General features: G+C 45.2%; 1 protein-coding gene across 1 annotated transcript; it reads left to right on the top strand.

Annotated features, from left to right (window-relative positions):
• The first annotated feature begins 3437 nt into the window (after positions 1–3437).
• Positions 3438–23485, top strand: PLPPR2 (phospholipid phosphatase related 2). The gene is made up of 7 exons (XM_040416008.1): positions 3438–3517; positions 4514–4702; positions 7268–7391; positions 7941–8191; positions 9026–9202; positions 20355–20486; positions 23456–23485. The coding sequence occupies exons 1-7, from the start codon at positions 3452–3454 to the stop codon at positions 23483–23485; spliced, it is 969 nt and encodes a 322-aa protein (XP_040271942.1). The 5' UTR covers positions 3438–3451.
• Positions 23486–25811: the final 2326 nt, after the last annotated feature.

The raw sequence follows: 25811 nt of genomic DNA, 5'->3' as shown, positions 1-25811 counted from the left end.
TGGTCTGTATCCGCATTTTGCGGCTAAATATAGGACACGTTCTATCTTTTTGCGGAACGGACATACGGATGCAGAAAGCACAGGGATCATCCTATGTTCACAGTATATGACATTCTGCTGATTCCACTTTAAAACATGCAGTTCCTGAGATGTCCAGCAGGGGGTGATGCTCCTATGTCAGGGCTCAGGTATGGAGAGGTGGGTGTTATGATCGCACAGCATATGCCGTCAGCCTACTAATAAGCCCCCCGCAGCTGTTACTCTCCTCCTCTTCCCTCCATCACACTATTCTGTTCCTCATCCCTTCATTGTCCATCCTAATCCTCCTCTCCCCGATCTTCTATCTCAGCTCATTATCCCCCTTTTTCTCCTAATTTCTTGGTATTTGTGCAGTCCATGATTTATTTTAATTTTTTTTATTCCCATATTGTTTCCCTACATTCACTGATCATGTTCTCCTGCCTCCATTAATGATCCCAACATTTCTTCCTTCATGTTTTCCATCGTTCTCTTCTAATCCTTCTGCTTGATGATCAGGAAGCCAGCTGTCTCTCCTCCTTCTGAACTGACATCCCGGAGCGTGATAGGAAGGGGAAGTATCTGCACGATGCCAGCAGGTCTGTGCTAAGATGGGGACTGGAGGGGGAACATTCGTTAACGGAGACTGTCATCATACTGCGTCAGGACACCTCATAAATGGCACACAGAATCCATGTCACATCATCATGCAACCGATAACTGGATCATGCCACCCTTATTACCCCAGTAACATCTTATTACAGTATCCCAGCTCCTGATCCTCTTATTACATTAGATATCTTATTACAGTAACCTGGCTCCTGATCCTCCTATTACCCCAGTAACATCTTATTACAGTAACCCGGCTCATGATCCTCTTATTACCCCTGTAACATCTTATTACAGTAACCCGGCCCCTGATCCTCTTATTACCCTGTAACATCTTATTACAGTAACCCGGCTCCTGATCCTCCTATTACCCCAGTAACATCTTATTACAGTAACCCGGCTCCTGATCCTCCTATTACCCCTGTAACATCTTATTACAGTAACCCGGCTCCTGATCCTCTTATTACCCTGTAACATCTTATTACAGTAACCTGGCTCCTGATCCTCCTATTACCCCAGTAACATCTTATTACAGTAACCTGGCTCCTGATCCTCTTATTACCCTGTAACATCTTATTACAGTAACCCGGCTCCTGATCCTCCTATTACCCCAGTAACATCTTATTACAGTAACCCGGCTCCTGATCCTTTTATTACCCCTGTAACATCTTATTACAGTAACCCGGCTCCTGATCCTCTTATTACCCTGTAACATCTTATTACAGTAACCCGGCTCCTGATCCTCCTATTACCCCTGTAACATCTTATTACAGTAACCCGGCTCCTGATCCTTTTATTACCCCTGTAACATCTTATTACAGTAACCCGGCTCCTGATCCTCTTATTACCCCTGTAACATCTTATTACAGTAACCCGGCTCCTGATCCTCTTATTACCCTGTAACATCTTATTACAGTAACCCGGCTCCTGATCCTCTTATTACCCTGTAACATCTTATTACAGTAACCCGGCTCCTGATCCTCTTATTACCCCTGTAACATCTTATTACAGTAACCCGGCTCCTGATCCTCTTATTACCCCTGTAACATCTTATTACAGTAACCCGGCTCCTGATCCTATTACCCCTGTAACATCTTATTACAGTAACCTGGCTCCTGATCCTCTTATTACCCCTGTAACATCTTATTACAGTAACCTGGCTCCTGATCCTCTTATTACCCCTGTAACATCTTATTACAGTAACCCGGCTCCTGATCCTCCTGTTACCCCTATAATATCTTATTACAGTAACCCGGCTCCTAATCCTCTTATTACCCCTGTAACATCTTATTACAGTAACCCGGCTCCTGATCCTCTTATTACCCCTGTAACATCTTATTACAGTAACCTGGCTCCTGATCCTCTTATTACCCTGTATCACCTTATTACAGTAACCCGGCTCCTAATCCTCTTATTACCCCTGTAACATCTTATTACAGTAACCCGGCTCCTAATCCTCTTATTACCCTGTAACATCTTATTACAGTAACCCGGCTCCTGATCCTCCTGTTACCCCTATAATATCTTATTACAGTAACCCGGCTCCTAATCCTCTTATTACCCCTGTAACATCTTATTACAGTAACCCGGCTCCTGATCCCCTTATTACCCCTGTAATATCTTATTACAGTAACCCAGCTCCTGATCCTCTTATTACCCTGTAACATCTTATTACAGTAACCCGGCTCCTAATCCTCTTATTACCCCTGTAATATCTTATTACAGTAACCCGGCTCCTGATCCTCTCATTACCCCTGTAACATCTTATTACAGTAACCCGGCTCCTAATCCTCTTATTACCCCTGTAACATCTTATTACAGTAGCCCGGCTCCTGATCCTCTTATTACCCTGTAACATCTTATTACAGTAACCCGGCTCCTGATCCTCTTATTACCCCTGTAATATCTTATTACAGTAACCCGGCTCCTGATCCTCTTATTACCCCTGTAACATCTTATTACAGTAACCCGGCTCCTGATCCTCTTATTACCCCTGTAACATCTTATTACAGTAACCAGGATCCTAATCCTCTTATTACCCTGTAACATCTTATTACAGTAACCCGGCTCCTGATCCTCTTATTACTCCTGTAACATCTTATTACAGTAACCCGGCTCATGATCCTCTTATTACCCTGTAACATCTTATTACAGTAACCCGGCTCCTGATCCTCCTGTTACCCCTTTAATATCTTATTACAGTAACCCGGCTCCTAATCCTCTTATTACCCATGTAATATCTTATTACAGTAACCCGGCTCCTGATCCTCTTATTACCCAGTAACATCTTATTACAGTAACCCGGCTCCTGATCCTCTTATTACCCTGTAACATCTTATTACAGTAACCCGGCTCCTGATCCTCTTATTACCCTGTAACATCTTATTACAGTAACCCGGCTCCTGATCCTCTTATTACCCTGTAACATCTTATTACAGTAACCCGGCTCCTGATCCTCTTATTACCCTGTAACATCTTCTTACAGTAACCCGGCTCCTGATCCTCTTATTACCCTGTAACATCTTCTTACAGTAACCCGGCTCCTGATCCTCTTATTACCCCTGTAACATCTTATTACAGTAACCCGGCTCCTGATCCTCTTATTACTCCTGTAACATCTTCTTACAGTAACCCGGCTCCTGATCCTCTTATTACCCTGTAACATCTTATTACAGTAACCCGGCTCCTGATCCTCTTATTACCCCTGTAACATCTTCTTACAGTAACCCGGCTCCTGATCCTCTTATTACCCTGTAACATCTTATTACAGTAACATGATTACTTATATTCCTTTTTTTTCGCAGGTTGTTCTGGAGCTGCACACATGGCAGCACATGAACCTGAGATTAAGAGCAGTGTCTCCTTCATACCATGCTTCTTATTTGTAGAGGTAATGCCTCCTAGCACCCTTGTTGTGTAAATGTTTTCTGTGTAGGTTGTTCTTTTTTTGAATTTGGGGTCTTTTCGCAAGATACTGTTGAGGCTTGGCCCATGTGACATGATGTGATAAATGTGGGGAACTTCTTTTATGATGTGGTTGAACTACAAAGTACCAGACATAATAAGGTGAGAGTGGGAAACATATAGGGCCACCACAGCACAATAAAGTCCTGGCCCAGTCACAGTCATTTGAGTATTTACTGCCTATGTCTGTCAAGCTTAGGATATAGTAAGCAGGAAGGTATCTGTGATTATGGGCTGCCATATGCATGTCATAAAAGCCAACCATATAGTCTTCCATAAACAGTGCCAGACAATTTATTTCCATACATGCCAGACACGTTTCTTGATGTGGTGGAATGGTGGAGCCTGTGCGGGATATGACATGATGATGGGAGTGGTAGATGTGATGGGAGGGTTGAGTGCTCCAAGGACCTTCACTCGCTCTCCAGACTCCTCACATCTCTTGCTTTGTCTATCCTCCTCATTTCTCTGTCTAAAATTCTACTTCACATCCTTACCACCTCTTAGTCCTCCTCATTGTGCACCTACATATTATTTATAGCCCCCAGCTCTCTACCGCTGGTCTAACTTTAGATTTTCCTATAAAGTTTTTCTTCTTTGACCCATCATCTTCCTCATATTTTTAATATTTGGTCATAACCCTTGTTATTTTCATTCACAATTTTATTCATTATCTCTGCAGCCTGTCCCACCACTAGATCCCACCACAATAATCATATTTATTTCTTCTGTCCTATTTTTGGTTCTACCTCTGTCTTGTCCACATTGCTGTCTGTTGGCTTTCATCTCTGTCTCTTTCTCCTTCAGTCTTCTTGTCTTGCACTTTTGCACTGGTCTCTTGCCCCATTCTAACTCTTCAATCAATCCTTCCTTGTATTTTACCCTTGTTCCTTGCTCCTCTGACAAGATGCTTTATTTCCAGCTTGTCCTCATGGCCGGCACAGTTATCCTCTCCTACCACTTTGAATACACAGACACCTTCCCAGTCCATTCCCAGGGATTCTTCTGCTATGACAGTACCTTGTCCAAACCTTATCCAGGTCCAGAAAGTGCCAGCCGAGTACCTCCACGTCTCCTGTACCTGCTGATCACTGTGCTGCCAGTCCTTACGGTAGGTATATCTTCCTTTGGTGTATACATTAACTCTGAAGACTGTAAATCTCCTGCAAGAGTCTATGCTGGTCGTAGATCTTACAGATAATCTGGCTGTGGCTGTCACATAATGGTAATCTAACATGACAGGGTAAGAGCAGGGTCTCAGAATGGCTGTGTGCTGACATAGTTATTGTGTGCACGCTCTGGTGCCCTAGGCAGCGGAAGATCATTTCATACTTTCTTGCACATTAAAATTTTTCTTTGTAAGAAGCCAAGACACTAAGGTGATTTAATAATTATGTGAAGGCCATCAGAAACGCAGTTTTATTAGACATCATACATCTAAAAGGTCACCATTTTTTTTTCAGCTAAATGCCATAATTTTATATCTAACTCTTGTTATCTGGGAGTTTTTCAATGGCTAGTATTCTAGACATTTCTAGGCAGTGATATGAATTGTGTTTCTCCAGAATGTCCTGTGTTCCACAATCCTCTTCACAATATGAATAGTGTTTCTCCAGAATATCAGGTCATCTAGTAACCTGGTTATGATATGAATAGTATTTCTCTAGAACATTCTGTCTTCTACAATCCTGGTCATGACATGAGTAGTGTTTCTTCAGAATACAAACCTGGTTGTGAAATGATAAGTATTTCTCTAGAACATTTTGTCTTCTAGAATCCTGGTCATGACATGAGTAGTGTTTCTTTAGAATACTCTTGTAGAAACCAGGTAGCGATATGAAGAGTGTTTCCTTAGAATGTCCTGTCTTCTAGAAACATGATGGTGATAAGAATAGTGTTTCCCCAGTCAAATCCTGGTCACAATATGAATAGCGTTTCTCAAGAATATCTTTGGAATCCTAGTCATAATATGAATAATGTATCCCCAGAATGTCCTGCATTCTGGAATCTTGGTCACGATATGAACAGTTTTTCCAAACTGGTAGCAATGTGTATATTGTCCAGAATGTCCAGTCTCCTGGAATCCGATCACTATATAAATAATGTTTCTCCAAATTGTTCTGTCTTCTGGAATCCTAGTGATAATATGAATAGTGGTTCTTCTAAATATTATGTCTAAAGGAATCCTGGTTGTGATATGAATAGTGTTTCCCCAGAATGATCTGTCTATTGGAATCCTGATCTGGATATCAATAGTTTTTCTCCAGATTGTTCTATCTTCTGGAATCCTGGCGATTATATGAATAGTGAATGGTTCTCCAGCATATCCAGTCTTCTAGAAACCTGATTGTGTTATGAATAATATTCTCCAGATTCTCCAGTCTTCTGGAATCCTTGTCATCATATGAATAGTGTTTCTTCTTGACTCATGGTCATGATAAGAATATTTATGCCCCAGAATGTCCTGTCTTGTGTTTCGGTCTTCAGGTTTATTATTGACATGTTCATATCTTTGGTTGCTTCCATCCATCTTGTTGCTCATCATCTCCTCCTCTACCCTTCTACTTTTTCAATACTTTTCTAACATGTTGGGTCAGAATATGTTCAGAATAGGATAACTCTTCAGCTTGACTCACATTGAAGGTCTGGATGGATCTAAATGAGGATCCAGTTTGTTTCTTTTACTTGCTGTCCACACTATCATCAACGGTGCTAATCAGCTCCAAACCTTAAAGGGGCTATGCCATGAAAAATATTCTACATTTTTCAAACCAGCAACTGGATCTGAATACTTTTGTAATTCCATGTAATTAAAAAAATTAGTAAAGCCACTAAGCTATTCAATAAAATGTATAATGTATAGCTGCACCTGCTGTTTGTTTTTTTCCTTATTTCTTGTCCACCTTACTGAGGTGGATGCACGCACTCGGTTTAAATCTTCTGTTAGAAGCTGTGACAGTTACGGGGATAGAGCTACAGTAGAAAGGGCACACCCTGAGTTGCCAGGCTGAAGATAATCTAGCAGGACAGTTGGAGCAATGAATGGGGAGATCTCTGGATCTATGTGAGGTACAGGGCTGGTTCTAACTTTAAATCAATTATGGCATAACCCCTTTAAAGGTCTCAATCCTTTTTAGTCCCACGTTTTTATTTTGCAACTTTTTAAGAGTCCATAGTTAGTGGGACTCAATAAATTGGCGTGAAAGCTTCTCACCTTCACACATTCTCGATCAAATAGTTTAGTAAAGGCCAATCAGTAGATATTGTGGGCTTCCAAATTTCTTCTTTCAGAATGACAGTAGCCCCAGATGAGCTCCATAAAAATATATTTTTTAATAAATGAACCTGTCCTGCAGAGGACCTGACCTTAACCCTATTGAACACCTTACAGACCTAGCCAAACCTATTACCTAACATTAGTGACATCCTGACTATATTCCTGTGATTACATGGATGTGAAGCCACCTTAATCTTATTTTAATGGAAAATCTTACCAGAAGCTGTAGAGGTTGTTTTGGCAGCAAAAGTGGAGGACAAGCTCCATATGTATGGTCGTGGTTTGGCATGTGATCTCTGACAAGCGGATATGGATGTAATCATTCAGGTGTTCATATGTATGCCCATGCTTTGTGGTGCTAATGGAGTTTGTTGAGTGAGGTTTGTCTTCTGATTACAGATCCTGCTGGGAGAAGTCTCCACGGCCCTAATCAATCCACGCTGGAGTAATAGGGAGAAGATAATTTCTTGCGGAGATTGTTGCTTCTTCAATCCTCTTCTGCGCCAAATTGTCAGGATCTTGGGTGAGATTTCTTACTCAATAGCCTGTCATAGAAGTGATGTTATGTTCTGTTAAGCCACTTGACTGGAAGAGCAGAGCTTGAGCTATACAGATAAGTAGTTCTGGTGCAGCAGAGTGGGCAGACTGGTGTAGCAGAGCCAGAGACATGTAGGCCTAAATGCAGCGTAGCAGAAAATCAGATGCAGCAGAGTTTTCTGAAGACTAGTCAAGCAGAGTTATCTTGGCGACCAGTGTACCAGAGTTAAAAGGAGATTGATATAGAGTAATGTAGCGGTGCTGTAAAGTAGAGTAGCAGATTTGATGCTTAGTAACAGGAGCCAGTGTAGCAGGATTGATGCAGAGTAACAGGAAATGATATAGCAGAGTTGATGCAGAGTTAATGTAGCAGAGTGGCGACCATTGTACAGGGATGTTGCAAACTAAACCTGAATAATCAGGTCTGATGGGAGCCTGGCTGGAGGAGGGGAATGAAGCAGTGCTTGCTGCTGAAACCATAACAGGTGCACTATTTCTAAAAGTAATTGTCTTTTGTTTGTTTTTTTTGTCTTAGGGCTTTTCTCATTTGGTCTGTTTTGTACTGTAATCTTTGCTGGAGCTGTTCAGACAGTCACTGGTAACCAAGCCCCTCATTTCCTGTCTGTCTGCCGCCCCAATTACACTGCCCTTGGGTGCAAGTCCCACATGCAATATATATCTTCACCCTATGCCTGCAACGGGGATCCTGATCTGATCACCGAGGCTCGTAAAGCCTTCCCTTCGAAACCCGCAGCTCTCGGGGCATATTCTGCAGTTTACACAACGGTCAGTCCAATTCATTATGCTTATTGGGTCACATTTCTTGGTTTTTAGTTACTTTGATTTATTTTTTTCAAGAACTTGAAGTGTGTTATCATCCAGTGACATATAAGTCAGATGGATGACAACTCAGGATAGCCCAAGGGTCGACAGGTGCACTGACCATCTATTAGACAAGTTTTGCTGAGCTTGGTGGCATGCGCCAATGGTTACATACAATGTGTGGTACCAGAGGTACAGCGCCGACAATGCTATATACCAGGGGTAAGCAACCTCCGGCACTCCAGCTGTTGTGAAACTACAACTCCCAGTATGTATACTTGCTCTGCTCCTCTCAGAACTCTCATAGAAATGAATGGAGCATGCTGGGAATTGTAGTTTCACAACAGCTGGAGTGCCGAAGGCTGCTGAACCCTGCTGTATATATTGCTCACCACAAGACCAAGTGGAAGTGATATTGTATTGGGGCATGGTACACATTCCCATGCTGATCCTAGTGCCAAGTGTCAGTACAGTGCCATCATGTACTAGTTATATAATGCTGTTTCTGTGAGCTTAAGATATAACTGCATTAAAAAGCACCAGTGATACTGTTGTAATCTTGGCGTCATTGAAAAAGTACCAGTATTGTGCCAATCTAAACCTGGTGAAAAGTAAAAGTAATGCTATACTACATGCTTACCGTATGAGAGCACAGAGATCTCTTTCTGATGGGCAGAGGACAACTGGAAAAAAGGTGCAGCACGAGGGAAGTCCAGGGGATTTAGTGAGAAGAGGTGATCTGGATAATGAGCAGAACAGTATAGAGAAATTTCACTGATCATTTGTTGATGCCCACAGATGTACGTCACCCTCGTTCTAAAAGTGAAGGGTTCCCGGCTGGTGAAGCCCTCCCTGTGCCTGACAATGCTGTCTCCTTCATGGCTTCTATGTTTGCTGCGCGTTGCTGAATATCGTAACCATTGGAGAGATGTTCTTGCTGGTACCATAACTGGAGCAGCCATTGCTGTTTTTCTGGTAAGAATTAGAGGATGGATAGTAATGCCACAGCAGAACCAATGGACATGATTTAAAGGGGATGTGACATCAGAAAATTACTTATTGTTTAAATCATGTCTTTATGTTAAACATATTATTTTGGGCAGGGGGTGTGGAACCACTGTGACAACCAACCGGTTTGACTTTGGGCTAAACCTAAGGGCGTTATCCTGGCAGTCCCCTGGTATTCACCGTTTAACCTGTATAAATTGATCTGGACAGGGATCTGCATAGGAGCCACAAGGCTGCTACCTGTTGGAGTAGTCCTGGTGTTGTTGACAACTGACCCATGGTGTTTAGAGACACTGGTGCGAAGCACCAAGGGATTAGGCAAACTCGTAGTCAGAAACAGGCCGAGGTCAAGGCAGACAGAGTTTGTGCAAATCAGTTAAACAGTCCAAAGGTCAGGTCAGGCAGCATAGGCTCAGTACAGTAAACAGGCAGAAGTCAGGCAGCGGAGAGTCACAATCCAGGAATTGGGCAGAAGTCAGTACACGGGATGACAATCATAAACAACACACCTTAGCAGGAAATAGCTGACTGTAACGGATCTCCTGGCACCCCGACCGGGCACCTCCGTCGATGGATGCTCCTAGCGCTTCCCGAGGACTCCAAGCACTCCACTTGACACCGTAAGCACTGCAGACCCCACGAACCGCCGAAGCTTGGTTGAGGTCTCACTGTCTCCTACCCACCCTGGACCTATGACAAGGCTCCAGGCTCCAGTGGGTGAACCTCTCAAAAATCCAGAGAGCAGGAACAGCTCTTACAAGAGCTAGGAGTTATAGCCCGGGGAGTATACAGCGTATAGCAATCCCCATACACATGAGACGAGGCTCTCTGTTGAATGTAAAACAGGAATTCTTTATTGAACACACAGCATTGACTTATATACACATTTTCCAACAAGGTTACCACCCCCGTGGACCTGGTTGGGAACTGAGGACATGACCTAGCAGCCAATCCTTTACAGCTTTACAGTTTAAACACTCCCATACAAAATCCTCCCCTCTGCCTGTGATACAATTACCTTACACAATGGGTTGATGTAATTATCACAGTGTCATGCCCCGCCCTGACGATGTGCGGAGGTCGGCCAGAATAGCAGCACGAGTTTTGTGTTTTGTTTTGGAGCCGTGCTGGATCCGCCTCTCATCAGGTGCACTGGGTGGGGTCATTAGTTTAAATAGCACTCCATCCCAGTGCTCTGAGCGAATTATAGGAATCACTTTGGTCTTGGAAGCTAGGAAGGAAGGTTGGCTGTTCCAGCTCAGAAAGATAAGTGTGATTTAAAGTTTGGTTGTTTTGTGTCATCTCTCCCATCCAGGTTCTGTGCGAGCAGGCTGCTCCTATTTCCCCTCTCCACCATCTCAGGGAATTTAGGGTGTTTCAGCCCAGGCACAGGGACACATCATACTTACCACCAAGGTCTGCATGTGGGCTGAGCAGTGCAGGGAGAGAGGTCAGGGATTAGCTAGGAGGTGACCCTTCCCCTGCCTCTCGCCTAGAGCCTGGTTGGTGGTTTATCTGTTAGTCTGAGTGCACGTCCACCGTGACATTATAATCCGCCCAAAACTTTGACTGTCATTGCTCAGCGGTTTGGTGATGGCGTCAATTGAAGCATTAGTTGACCGCATGCAGGGGCTATCCCTAGAGGTTGCAGAGCTACGTGGTTCGGTCGCACAGTGTCAGAATGCTCTGGCATCAGGAGGAGGTCAAGTTTGTGTGGAGCCTAAAGTGGCTCTTCCTGATCGATTTGCAGGGGGTACGGATGACTTTATCCGTTTTAGAGAGTCCTGCAAATTGTACTTTCGGCTGCGTCCATCGTCGTCAGGTGATGAGAGTCAGAGGATAGGTATAATTATTTCTCTGCTTAAAGGGGACGCGCAATCCTGGGCCTTTTCTCTGCCACCTGGTTCTCGGGCGCTCCGGTCGGTGGAGGAATTTTTTGAGGCTCTGGGATTAATCTACGATGACCCAGATCGGGTCTCGATGGCAGAGTCGAGATTACGTAATTTGTTTCAGGGGGAACATTCTGCAGAGGCTTACTGTGTTGAGTTTAGGAGATGGGCTACTGAATCAGAGTGGAATGATCCCGCGTTACGCAGTCAGTTTCTATCAGAGGTTATCTGAAAGATTGAAGGATGCCCTTGCTTTTCATGAATACCCAGACTCTTTGGAGAACGCCATGTTAGCAGTACGGCTAGATAGACGTCTCAGAGAGAGGTATAGGGCTCCCCCTGCGCAAGGTATCCCTTCTGTGAGTGGTTTCGTCTCTACTGCCTCCCCGGGTGATGTTACAGGTAATGCGGGGGTAGCGGAGGAACCCATGCAATTGGGTCAGGTTTCTTGCCATTCTGATAGTAGAGACTTTAGGAAATTACACAAACTATGTTACTATTGTTGAAAGAGTGGTAATTTTGTTTTTTCTTGTCCTTATGTTAAACCACAGGTGGTAGAGAAAAAGAAAAAAAAAACTTCCCTGACACTTGGTAGCATGAATGGTGTGGTGGAGCAGGCAGGTGTGCAAGCTCCCTGCAGTTCCCGTTTTCTCCTTCCAGCTATGGTGGCACTGGAGTCAAGAAATGTTTTTGTTGAGGTGTTCCTTGATTGTGGTGCTGGGGTAAACCTAATTGACTTTCTTTTCCTTCAAAATCTAGGACTAAGTACTTGCACTTTAGAGAACGAGATTCGTGTTTTTGCAATTGATTCTTCCCCTCTTTCTCAAAGGAGCCTTACTCACATTGTTCATGGTATTCACTTAAGGGTGGGTGATTCACATGTTGAGATTATTTCTTGTTTTGTCTTGAAGGATTTGCCAGCTCCTATAGTTTTGGGGTTGCCATGGTTGACTAAACATAACCCAATTATAGACTGGCAAGCGAGACAAATCATCGGTTGGAGTGAGTTTTGTTCGGAAAATTGTTTTGGCACATCTGTCTCTGGTGTGTCCATTACGGCTTTACCTCAGTATCTTGAGGATGTCTTTTCGGAGGGTAGGGCTCAGGAATTGCCCCCTCATCGTGGCTATGATTGTCCAGTTAATCTCATCCCAGGGGCTAAGTTGCCAAAGTCTCGGCTTTACAACCTTTCCTAGCCCGAAAGAGAGGTTATGCGAAAGTATATCGCCGAGAGTTTGGCAAAAGTCATCCAGTTTGGCATCTAAGTCTCCAGTGGCAGTAGGTTTGTTCTTTGTGAAGAAAAAGGATGGATCACTGAGACCGTGTTTGGATTTCCGGGAATTGAACCGTATTGCAGTCCGGGATCCATATCCCATGCCTTTGATCTCTGATCTTTTTGATCAGATTGTTGGAGCCAAGGTGTTCTCCAAGTTGGATTTGAGAGGGGCCTACAATCTGATCAGAATCAAAGAGGGGGATAAGTGGAAAACGGCCTTCAATACGCACGAGGGTCATTTTGAGAACCTGGTTATGCCTTTTGGGTTGACGAACGCGCCAGCAGTATTTCAGCGATTCGTCAATGACATTTTTCATCATTTGGTAGGGAGGTTCGTAGTAGTTTATCTGGATGACATTTTAATTTATTCTCCTGATCTGAAGACCCATCAGGATCATGTGAGACAGGTTTTGACGATCCTTCGGGAGAATAAATTATATGCTAAATTGGAGAAATGTTTGTTTGCGGTGCAAGAGCTTCCGTTCTTGGGATACCTGCTTTCTGATTCTGGTTTTCGTATGGACCCCGAGAAGGTCTGGGCGGTTCTGGAATGGGACCGACCAGAGAATCAGAAAGCCTTGATGCGGTTCTTGGGGTTCACGAATTATTATAAAAAATGTATTTCGAACTATTCTACCATAGTAAAACCTCTCACTGATATGACCAAGAAGGGCGCCGACGTCTCTGTCTGGTCGGACGAGGCATTGCAGGCCTTTTCGGCTATTAAGGAGCGTTTTGCGTCTGCTCCCATTCTGGATGTGTGTCAGCCATTTGTGGTGGAGGTTGATGCATCAGAGGTGGAGGTTGGAGCGGTGCTGTCACAGGGTTCATCCCCTGGCAATTGGGTCCCGTGTGCCTTTTTCTCCAAGAAGCTCTCGGTCGCCGAGAGGAATTATGATGTTGGAGATAGAGAATTGTTGGCTATCAAGTTGGCCTTTGAGGAATGGCGTCACTGGTTGGAGGGGGGCGTCTCACCCCGTTACGGTATATACAGACCATAAGAATTTGGCTTACCTGCAATCTGCCAAGCGTCTGAACCCTAGGCAGGCCAGATGGTCGCTGTTTTTTACCAGGTTCAATTTTGTGGTTACCTTTCGCCCAGGGGTCAAGAACGTCAAGGCAGATGCCTTGTCTCGCAGCTTTCCCGGGGGAGGTGATTCAGAGGATCCTGCGCCGATTTTAGCGGATGGGGTGGTGGTCTCCGCTCTGTACCCTGAATTGGAGATGGAGGTGTTGGGAGCCCAGGAGGGGGCTCCTGGTTCTTGTCCCCCAGGGAGGTTGTTTGTTCCTGAGGGCCTGCGATACAAGGTGTTCAAGGAACATCACGATACTGTCCTTGCTGGACATCCTGGTGGTAAGTCCACCTGTGATCTGGTGTCCCGGAGGTTCTGGTGGCCAGGGTTACGTAAGAGCATTGAGAATTACGTGACAGCATGTGAAACCTGCGCTCGGTCAAAGGTTGCTCATACTCGACCGGCTGGTTCACTTCTTTTATTGTCTATTCCGTCTCGTCCTTGGACGCATTTGTCGATAGACTTTATTACGGATCTGCCGAGTTCCTCCGGGAGAACAGTGATTTTGGTGGTAGTTAACCGTTTCAGTAAAATGGCTCAATTTATATCACTAACTAGTCTGCCTAACGCTAAGACTCTTGCGCAGATTTTTGTGGATAATATTGTGAAATTGCATGGTATTCCTTCGGATGTGGTTTCTGATAGGGGCACGCAGTTTGTCTCCAGGTTTTGGAGGGCGTTCTGCTCTCGGCTTGGCATTCAACTTTCATTCTCCTCGGCTTTTCATCCGCAGTCGAATGGTCAGACGGAGCGTACTAATCAGAACCTGGAGACCTACTTGAGGTGCTTTGTGGCTGAGAATCAGGAGGACTGGTCCTCATTCTTGTCCTTAGCAGAATTTGCGTTGAATAACCGTAGGCAGGAGTCCACGGGTAAGTCGCCATTTTTTGGCGCATACGGTTTCCATCCTCAGTTTGGTACCTTTTCTGGGACTGGTTCTTCTGGGATGCCAGAGGAGGAGAGATTCTCTTCTGCCTTATCCTCCATCTGGCGGAGGATTCAAGGGAATTTGGAGAAGATGGGTGAGAGGTATAAACGAATGGCTGACAAGAGACGTGCGACTGGTCCGGACCTGTGTGTGGGTGATCTGGTGTGGTTGTCCACTAAAAATATCAAATTGAGAGTGCCATCTTGGAAATTGGGTCCAAGATTTAATGGTCCGTATAAAATTTCTGCGGTGATCAATCCTGTGGCGTTTCGGCGGGATCTTCCGCAGACTTGGAGGATCCATGATGTGTTCCACAGGTCGTTACTAAAAAAATACGTGAAGCTGGTGGAACCATCGCCATTGCCTCCTCCTCCTCCTCCTCTTCTAGTCGAGGGAAACTTGGAGTTCGAGATCTCGGGGTTCCCTTCAGTACCTGGTGCACTGGAGGGGATACGGCCCTGAGGAGAGGACGTGGGTTCCGGCGCTGGATGTCAACGCCAGCCGACTGGTAAGGGCTTTTCATAGGTCCTATCCTGATAAGGTTGGTCCAGGGTGTCCGAAGGTCACCTGTAGAAGGGGGGGTACTGTTTTGTTTTGGAGCCGTGCTGGATCCGCCTCTCATCAGGTGCACTGGGTGGGGTCATTAGTTTAAATAGCACTCCATCCCAGTGCTCTGAGCGGATTATAGGAATCACTTTGGTCTTGGAAGCTAGGAAGGAAGGTTGGCTGTTCCAGCTCAGAAAGATAAGTGTGATTTAAAGTTTGGTTGTTTTGTGTCATCTCTCCCATCCAGGTTCTGTGCGAGCAGGCTGCTCCTATTTCCCCTCTCCACCATCTCAGGGAATTTAGGGTGTTTTAGCCCAGGCACAGGGACACATCATACCTACCACCAAGGTCTGCATGTGGGCTGAGCAGTGCAGGGAGAGAGGTCAGGTATTAGCTAGGAGGTGACCCTTCCCCTGCCTCTCGCCTAGAGCCTGGTTGGTGGTTTATCTGTTAGTCTGAGTGCACGTCCGCCGTGACACACAGGCAGGAGAATACATAGTTTTAAACAATGTCTTCTGTCCTGGAGACAACCGAGGAATAATTCAATTATCTCTCAGGACAAAGGGAAATCGCCAATACACACGTGGGAACAATAGGACAGACATCACTATTCAAATATACAATGTCCCAACCATTACAGTAAATATAGACATTTAACATATCCCCAGATGGCATGGATCTGAGCGCTCAATATATCCAAACAGCGCTCAGATACCACAAACACAGTCAAATCGCCATGGGGTTTAAGTTTAGCATGGGCTGATGAGAGGGCCCATAATCCTGGGGCAAGAGGCTGGCAACCAGGCTTTTCCAGCACCCAGTGGCGAGGTTGGTTTCACCACATTGTCCCAGATCCCCAACGGCAGCCGGAGTTTCAGGGAGTAGGGACAGCCAGTCCTGCTCCCCAGCGGCAGTATGTTTTGCAGGGAGAGGAGAGCATCGTCTCCATTCCCCAGCGGCAGTGTACCTTGAAGGGAGAGGAGACAATCGGTCTCTCTCCCCAACCACAGGGGGACAGCACCCCTAACTCCGATGGTGCAGATGGGACCGCAGTCTCTGCACCAGGCCTACCGGGATCCTGGACGGCCGGTACGGATCCCCCACCAACCCCGCAGGAATGCCAGGAGGAGGAGGTAAATGATCCCTCCTCTCCACAGCTGATCCGCAACAAGGTCCTGGGGGCAGGATTCCCTGACCCCATCCCAGCGGAAGAGTTGGCATCTGGGCAGAGCGCAGTTGGCCTCTGCCCTCCCCTATCCTCTTGTCCAGAGCCTGACTCCCCACAGGCTACTCCAGCAGAAGAGCTGGCATCTGGGCAGAGCGCAGTCGGCCTCTGCCCACCAAGTACCTACAGCTCCAAGCTAGAGAACAACAATGAAGCAAGGAGTAACAGATGCCCACTCAACAGCTGGGGACATACAGAACAGAGCCAGGCCCCAGAGTTCAACAGGACCAGTGTTTGTTTATGGGTGGGCTACTCGACTAACTCAGGCACCGACCGACAGGAGGTCAGATACCTGGTTAGTCTACTGATGAGAGGGTCCATAATCCTGGGGCAAGAGGCTGGCAACCAGGCTTCTCCAGAACCCAGTGGTGAGGTTGGTTTCGCCACACTGACTAATAAACCTATTGCTCAGGCAGAGCATGAGTCAAACAGCACAACGTAAATAACAGAAGTTGATTAGCAAATTGGAAACAGCCTAGCAGCAGCACACAGAGCCAAGTAGGGTATTAACCTTTGCAGTACTGCAGGAAGAGGTAAGATTCAATGAAGAGACAAATGTGAATAGAGCGGTGCCCGAACCTACCTGTAATATCAGTGCAACGGCAGGCACGAGCTGCTGGTGTAGCATATTTTTTTGATTTTTTGGGTGATTTTTGTTTTAATTTTCCATGTACCTATCCACATTCATCACATTATCATCACAGGCAGTATTAGATAACACAGGATCCACAATTCACAATATGTGATATCACCGCTTATCTCCTCCCTCCTGACCTCGGCACATGTCACAGAGCATGCCCAGAAAACTCTCCCATAGAAGTCAATGAGGTCCCCTCCTGTCCCCTGTGTCTATGGCCCATGTGGCTGCTCTCAAAGAACAGGAAGTTATAACATATTTCAGGTCTAGTGGCCAGAGTGAAAACTGCAGGATTTTCTTAAAAATATAGATAGTAGTAGAGCCAGAGAAAATAAAAAATTAAAATCTAAATAAAAAAAACGTTTAATATAGAAACTTCTTTTAAACTATATGTAATTTTCTGATGACACATTCCCTTTAAAGAGGACCTTTCACCAGAATAAAGTATCTAAACTGACTATACAGACGTGTAGAGCGGCGCCCAGGGATCCCCCTGCATTTACTGTTATCCCCGGGCGCCGCTCCGTTCTCCGGTTATAGCCTCCGGTATCTTCATAGTTAGGCTCCACCCAGGGGAACCTGCTGCGGTCTCCTTCTCCTATTCTGTAGCGCTGGCCAATCGCAGCGCTCAGCTCATAGCCTGGCTATGAGCTGAGCGCTGCGATTGGCCAGCGCTACAGCATAGGAGAAAGAGACGCCGGCAGGTTCCACTGGGTGGAGCCTAACTATGAATATACCGGAGGCTATAACCGGAGAACGGAACGGCGCCCGGGGATAACAGTAAGTGCAGGGGGATCCCTGGGCGCCGCTCTACACGTCTGTATAGTCAGTTTAGATACTTTATTCTGGTGAAAGGTCTTCTTTAAATAATTAAATCATTACTAGGTTTGGGTTATAATGAAAGCTGACACCACTATTATGAAACAGGAGGCAGTTATCACAGGATTACAACATCCTCCCTTCTCCCTCTCCCTGCACAGCAATCTCTGCACAGGTCGCACAGCATGCTCACAACCCTCTTCCATAGAAAATGACTGTATAAATTTCATTGCATAATACATCTCGCATTTCAGGTTCTGCTTCTTTCTTACTCCTGTCACTTTCATGCACAATTTCGATTGCCTTCTATATGGTATTATATACTACAATGGTGCATATCCTTATGTATTCGTATGTAGCATGATGCTGTGTGCTGTGTCCTGTGTCCATGCTGTTGCACAAGTAGCCGTCAAGTTCACTCATACAGTTGCAAGAAAAAGTATGTGAACCCTTTGGAATTATATGGATTTCTGCACAAATTGGTCATAAAATGCGATCTGATGTTCATCTAAGTCACAACAATAGACAATCACAGTCTGCTTAAACTAATAACACACAAAGAATTAAATGTTACCATGTTTTTATTGCACACACCATGTAAACATTCACAGTGCAGGTGGAAAAAGTATATGAACCCCTAGACTAATTGGAGTAAGGTCTCAGCCAACTGGAGTCAAATCAATGAGATGAGATTGGAGGTGTTGGTTACAGCGGCCCTGTCCTATAAAAAACACACACCAGTTCTGGGTTTGTTTTTCACAAGAAGCATTGCCTGATGTGAATGATGCCTCGCACAAAAGAGCTCTCAGAAGACCTACGATTAAGAATTGTTGACTTGCATATAGCTGGAAAGGGTTATAAAAGTATCTCCAAAAGTCTTGCTGTTCATCAGTCCACGGTAAGACAAATTGTCTATAAATGGAGAAAGTTCAGCACTGCTGCTACTCTCCCTAGGAGTCGCCGTCCTGTAAAGATGACTGCAACAGCACAGCGCAGACTGCTCAATGAGGTGAAGAAGAATGTGTCAGCTAAAGCCTTACAAAAGTCTCTGGTATATGCCAACATCCCTGTTAGAGAATCTACGATACGTAAAACACTAAACAAGAATGGATTTCATGGGAGGATACCACAGAGGAAGCCACTGCTGTCCAAAAAAAAACATTTCTGCACGTTTACAGTTTGCACAAGAGAACCTGGATGTTCCACAGCAGTACTGGCAAAATATTCTGTGGACAGATGAAACCAAATTTGAGTTGTTTGGAAGAAACACACAACACTATGTGTGAAGAAAAAGAGGCACAGCACACCAACATCAAAACCTCATCCCAACTGTGAAGTATGGTGGTGGGGGCATCATGGTTTGGGGCTGCTTTGCTGCGTCAGGGCCTGGACGGATTGCTATCATCGAAGGAAAAATGAATTCCCAAGTTTATCAAGACATTTTGCAGGAGAACTTAAGGCCATCTGTCCACCAGCTGAAGCTCAACAGAAGATAGGTGTTGCAACAGGACAACGACCCAAAGCATAGAAGTAAATCAACAACAGAATGGCTTAAACAGAAGAAAATACGCCTTCTGGAGTGGCCCAAACAGAGTCCTGACCTCAACCCGATTGAGATGCTGTGGCATGACCTCAAGAAAGCGATTCACACCAGACATCCCAAGAATATTGCTGAACAGAAACAGTTCTGTAAAGAGGAATGGTCAAGAATTACTCCTGACCGTTGTGCACGTCTGATCTGCAACTAAAGGAAACGTTTGGTTGAAGTTATTGCTGCCAAAAGAGGTTCAACCAGTTATTAAATCCAAGGGTTCACATACTATTTCCACCTGCACTGTGAATGTTTACATGGTGTGTTCAATAAAAACATGGTAACATTTAATCAGATCACATTTTATGACCAATTTGTGCAGAAATCCATATCATTCCAAAGGGTTCACATACTTTTTCTTGCAACTGTATATATCTACTTGGAGGTATTAATAAAGGGTCACATATGATATAATTGAATTCCAAAATGTCTGATTGTGAAAGGATGGGTATAAAATTAAAGGGGTTCTCCATGTCTACAATAACAGATCCATGGGGGCCTATCTATAATCAGAGGACACCGTGCCTCGGCGCATCCAGGCAGCGATTGTCCAGGATTAAAGGGGTTGTCCCACAAAAAATATTGTACAGTTTTCAAACCAGCACCTGGATATGAATAGGTTTCTAACTTCATGTAATTCAAAATTCAGTATAGTCAGTGAGTTATTTAGTAAAGTTTATCTGTTTAGCGCCACCTGCCCTTTGCTATTTTTCTAACTTCTCTGTCCACCTCACTGGGGTGGATGCATATGCTCAGTTCCATCTTTCAGCTGCCACCAGCAGCAGGACACGTCCACCGAGAAAGAACACTCTCTCTGAGCTGCTAGCTGGATATAAATCTAGCAGAGCAATGAATGGGGAGATCTCTGGATCCATGTGAGGTACAGGGCTGGTTCCAGCATTCTTAGAGATTGTCATCTACAATACATGATTTTCATTTTTCACATTAATCATGGGATAACCCCTTTAAGCAAACAAGATTGTCTGTTTCCGTAATCACAACCACCTCTTGTTTCAATCACAGCCTGGGATCGGCAGCCAGTGGTCTCCTAACCGGGATCGGGGTCCTCCAATGGACATTAGAGAAGTAGAGTGAGACTTTACATTAGAACATCTCTTTCTCTCCATTCTTCAAGGTAACCTGTGTACTGAATAACTTTGGGAGCTCCTCACCAGAAGAGGGAGACCTGATCCAGAAAGAGCAAGATGGGGCCATTGAGGCCGAAAACCCTCTACCTGCAGCATGTGAAAAAATAAGTGTAGTAAAGGTAAGAGGAGAGCCTGCCTGTGATGTCTAAATAATATGGGTCACCAGAGGGACGGCGGGAGAGTGTTCTCATTGGTTTCTCAGTATGGACAGCGCCATTGTGGTATGGATCCCCGATTCCTCACCATGTGATTTCCTCCTGCTTTCAGACACTGCACACCTGCACCACCTGGCGCTTATCATGTGGTACTACAGGCATACGCTCTGTACTACTGGAACACATTGAAACATAAAAGGTTGATACGCAAACAAAAATCTGAATACCAGGCTGCTGGGGGGTTGGGGTTCTGCCAAGATTAGTATGCCCTCGGCTATGCAAACTTCTGCTGTCATACCATTACCCAGCCACTCAACATTCTTTTAGAACCTACTTTAGCTTCAAAAGTCATTTATTGGGGTTTTTGCATTATGAAGTAAATGACTGAGTAAGAAAACATAGTACATTAGTCATTGTATAAGATAACAATAAAAAAAAAAGGACAAGAACATAAATAAGTAAAGGAAAAGATCCAGTAAAATTTCAAAAATGGTACAGATAAATAAACACTGAAGTACAATGGGGATTGCAAGTCATCAAATAAACTCCTGGAAAGTGTAGAATAAGGTAGCATTGTGACAGTGGGAGTATGCTATAAAGTATTATAGTAACGGAGATCGGTAGAATGAGGAGAGGATAGCCAGGGCTCCCAGAGCTTCTCAAAGGCTGCATAAGTGTCAGTACGTATGGCGTTAAGCCGTTCAAATAAAAGTATTTTATTGATTCTATCTAATACAGCCTGAAAACTAAGTGAGGCCGAGCGCCATTTAAAGGCTATATGAATTCTGGCAGCCAAAATAATGAATTTAGCGAACGTTAACCAGGACGGTTTGTCCCCTAGGAGGCAAAGAGGTAAGGAGACGGGATATTGGCAACCCAATACAGCTGACACAAGGGAGCAGATCCTTCCCCAAAAGCTCTTAACTAGTGGACAGGTCCACCATATGTGTAACATAGTGCCCTCAGCAGTACAGCCGCGGAAGCATCTAGGAGAAACCTCAGGGTATATTCGATGTAGTCTAGCTGGAACCATGTAGGTGCTATAAAGTATTTTTTGGGATGTTTCAGCTGGGGTGGTTTGCCAAGAGCCCTTAGTGAGAGTCTTAGTGAGAGTGAGAGTCGAGTATTCTACCTCCAAGTCCTCCTCCCATGCTTTCATGTATGGTAACTTGGAACCCTTAGCTACACCATTAAGTATTCCATATATCCTGGACAATAGACCTCGTTTATATAAAGAGTAGGCTATAGAACGTTCAAAGGGAGATCAGTTCAGAAGATCTGGTTGGCATAATTCTCTCACTTGAGGGTTAAACCTTTCCCTGAAGTCAGCCAAGGAAATGAGTTTGCCTCTCACTAGGAACCTGTGCAAGGTGCAGAAGTTATTAGATTTCCACCAACCAAATGCGTGGTCCGATAGTAGGTAAGGAAGCTGATGTTCCATGAGGCGCCCGACTACTCCACCAGCAGGAGCCACCTGCATCCCCCCAACTGCCCATGACCTGCATTTATTTAAAAGAGAGAGCAGATTGATGCCCAGAAGTACAATCCTACAGTAAAAGGAAAACATAAAATACAAAAACAGTAAAGAACGGGGTAAACAGTCGTGCCATTTTTGGTCGGCACAGAAAGTGAGCCAAATGGATGGAGGCCACGGTCCAATATAGCCATCCGCACTCCTCCAGAGGGTCTCAAGTGTAAGGGCAACATGATAGTTCAACCTGCCGATTCCCTGTGGGAAGAAAGGTTAGAGGTATATATAAACAAAGAGAGGCTAGGCCCCCAGAGGTAATAGGTAAAAGGGCAAACTTGCGTCAAGCATCATAGCTACAGTCTGCTCCGCTTCTCTGTGGACCTATGGAATGGTGGATTTCAGAAGGCACTTCTCAGGAAGCTGGGGAGCGAAGAGATGATGAGGTGTTAGCTTGTACTTTGGTCCAGACCCTGGCTGGGCGTTGAGGCCTAGGTGGCACAGTAGGTGGCGGTGGATGGTCCAGCGGGATCCCTGCACGTTGAAGAACATCACATCCTTCTGTAGGTGAGTGCACCGTATGGGTGCGAGAGTTCAGCTGAAATGTTAGGGCAAACGGTAACCCCCATCTGTAGCGGATCTGGGCCTTCTGTAAAGCCGGTGTTACTGGCCGCATTTCTCTGCGTTTACGGAGTGTGGAGGGAGCCAGGTTTGCGTATAGGTGGACAGATGATGATTCACCAGTAAGTCTACTTTCACACTGGCGTTTTGGCTTTCCATTTGTGAGATCCGTTCAGGGCTCTCACAAACGGTTCAAAACGGATCAGTTTGTATTTCAATGCATTCTGAATGGAAAAGGATCCGCTCAAAATGCATCAGTTTGTCTCCGTTCTGTCTCCATTCCGCTTTGGAGATGGACACCAAAACATGCTTGCAGCGCTTTGGTGTCCATCTGATGAAACTGAGCCAAACGTCCTGGCACAGGACGTAAGTTAATGTAAGTTAATGGGGATGGATCCGTTTTCTTTGACACAATCTGGCACAATAGAAAACGGATCCGTCCTCCATTGACTTTCAATGAAGTTCATGACGGATCCGTCTTGGCTATGTTAAAGATAATACAAACGGATCTGTTCTGAACGGATGCAGATGGTTGTATTATCTGAACGGATCCGTCCATGACGGATCCGCACAAAACGCGAGTATGAAAGTAGCCTAAGTTGGAAGTATTCCGGGCCTCTGTTAAGATCTGGTCTCTTACCTCCGGGTAATTAAATCTGAGGACCACATCCCTCGGCAGGTCTGGAGAGCGAGGTTTACCTAGGACCCTGTCCATTCACAACTGATCTGCCGCAGCCTGAGGCAACAAGGCTTTGAATAAATTGAGCAGGGTTGTTGGTAAGTCAGAAAAAGATTCTGGCCGGCCCCGTACTCTCAAATTTCCCCTCCGTGACCTGTTTTCTAGGTCCTCGATTTTGAGCTCAAGTGCGGCTAGATGGGCCGTGTGGGAGTTTATGTATTCCCTGTCTGCGCCTAGGGCATCAGATATCTCGTTAGCTCGGGTTTCAAGGTCCGACACTCTGTTTCCAATGTCCTGTATCTGGCGGGAAAATTCTGCTACCGCCTGCGAGAGCTCGGAGCGGAACAGTGATGCTATATTCTTGTAGAGGTCCCCCTGGCCTTGATCTTGAGTCGCATGGACAGCTGGTGGACCACTTCCTGTGGACGAGGCAGGGCTGGCGGGGGACACCACCGGGTCCGCCATGGTGGATTGCGAGGTGAGTCAGAATAACTCTGGCAGCGTCTGCGACGGGTTCGGTGTACCGGCAACTTTTGTCTTGCCCTTGGTGCGGGTCATTCTCTGGGACCTTAGCATGGATATGAAATGCTGGTGGAGCCTCTAAATCGGCACTAAAGCGGGATTAATCCGGCGGGTGGTGCGGAGCTCACAGAAACATGACCTTCCTATAAACCACGCACATGCGCCCCCCTTAGAACCTACTTTAAAGGGAACGCATAAAATTAATCCCACCACTCCTTACCTCACCAAAATTACAACACGCCCTCCTATATTCTCCCATACCATCTGCTTAAGAGAAAATAATCTGCAGGCAGCAGCTCAGGAAGCTTCATGTCCCATGGTGCATTGCCCTGACATCAGGGATATGCGGTGTGATCCCATCTAGAGCTATATAGATCATTCTAAAGTGTGATCTGGATGCATGGAAGGCACAGGAGAGGCTGCAGACTGCACCATGTCACTGGCAGTGTGCAGACTCCAGCCCACTGCCGGGAGGGGCAGAGATGATTGGTTGGCAGTAGTCATAGAACATCTGCAGGAATCAGCCTGGAGGAAGTTGGGTGACAACAGCAAGAATACACAGAGCTATTTACAGATTTGTGGTTGTCACTAACTACATTCCTGCATAGTTGCTATACAACCATACAACAGCCTTGTTAGCAGTTACTGATACCGCAGTACAAACCGCTACATTGATACAGACCCCAGACCATACATACTGTCCTCGCTCCCAGGCTCCTCTTCACGCCCACACTGGGTTATGACATAACCTGTGCAGGAGTCCAGGAGAGAGGGGGTAAGTATTAGCACCTGTTATCTACTGGATAAATCCAACAGATATCAATTAACAATCTTTTGTCCTTCTACACACAGGGCAGAGCGGGAAGGCTCCTGCTGCAGCCAGCTGTCTTACAACCAGACAGAGGACAGTGAGGAGGAGGAGGGGAATGGCTGGAGTTTATATGTTTTAATTGTAATAAAAGACAAAATAGGATCAAAGGAAAAAAGGAGATGAAGGGAAGAAGTGTTGGGAATTTGTTTACATTCACTTTTTTTAACACATTTAACACAAGACAATATTCTCCATTTTTCACACTAGCATCTGGATCTGAATACTTTTGTAATTGCATGTAATTAAAAACTTAGTGTATCCACTGAGCTATTCAATAAGATGTGTCTGTATAGCACCACGTGCTGTTTGTTCTTTTTCTTATTTCTTGTCCACCTCACTGAGGTGGTCGCACATGCTCAGTTTAAACCTTTAACTGCTACCAGCATTATCTTCTGTTAGAAGCTGTGACAGTTAGAGGGAGAGAGAGGCAGCGGAACAGACACGCCCCAGTAAGAAAGGACACGCCCCCTGAGCTGCCAGGCTGACATAAATCTAGCCGATCAATTGGAGCATTGAATGGAGAGATCTATGGACCCCTGTAAGGCACCGGGCTGGTTCTAGCTTTGTTAGAAAGAGATTATCATGCACTATATGATGTCTGATTGGTTCATATTATCTGTCAGCTGATGCTACTCAATGATAGAAGCCACCATGATGGTTATTGCTCGAAGATAAAGTCTATGACTTTTGTATATTTTCTAGTGTACCAGCGACTGTGACATCATCCCTCAAGCTTATCCTAACAGGATCTTGGAAGTTCACCCACCAATGTTAGCTGACCCTCCTCCATGTCTTGTACCTGTAACCCCTGATGTCCTGATCCCCTCAAACTGTATCTCCAGTCAAGTATGAGTCTCCAGCCTACAGAGCGAAGATCTGGGACCCCCACCCCCAACACCACTATCAAGAGCTGGAGGAAGCTGAATGATGAGCAGCAGCCATAGTCTGAGCTCTGAGCACCCATCTCCGTGTGACGGGCACATCCGACCACTTGTGACAATGTTTTTATAATTTTCTAAATCCATGATGACTAGAATCACAACCAGTTTTTATATATATGGTTATATACTGGTTATTTCTATATCTGTGGGGAGATTCACAGAGCAATGCTTTTCTACCAGCATGACT

Source organism: Bufo bufo, chromosome 1 (genome assembly GCF_905171765.1).
Source record: "Bufo bufo chromosome 1, aBufBuf1.1, whole genome shotgun sequence".
Lineage (NCBI taxonomy): Eukaryota > Metazoa > Chordata > Amphibia > Anura > Bufonidae > Bufo > Bufo bufo.
The sequence above is the reverse complement of the archived record's forward strand: the minus strand, read 5'-3'. Positions and strand labels throughout refer to the sequence as shown.

What these genes read in the sequence shown, in the direction of transcription:
- PLPPR2 (XM_040416008.1), top strand. Translation starts at nt 3,452, where the DNA reads ATGGCAGCACATGAACCTGAGATTAAGAGCAGTGTCTCCTTCATACCA. An exon ending in CATGCTTCTTATTTGTAGAG is followed by an intron (nt 3,518 to 4,513) that starts GTAATGCCTCCT and finishes CTTTATTTCCAG; the next exon opens with CTTGTCCTCATGGCCGGCAC. An exon ending in ATTCTGCAGTTTACACAACG is followed by an intron (nt 8,192 to 9,025) that starts GTCAGTCCAATT and finishes TGATGCCCACAG; the next exon opens with ATGTACGTCACCCTCGTTCT.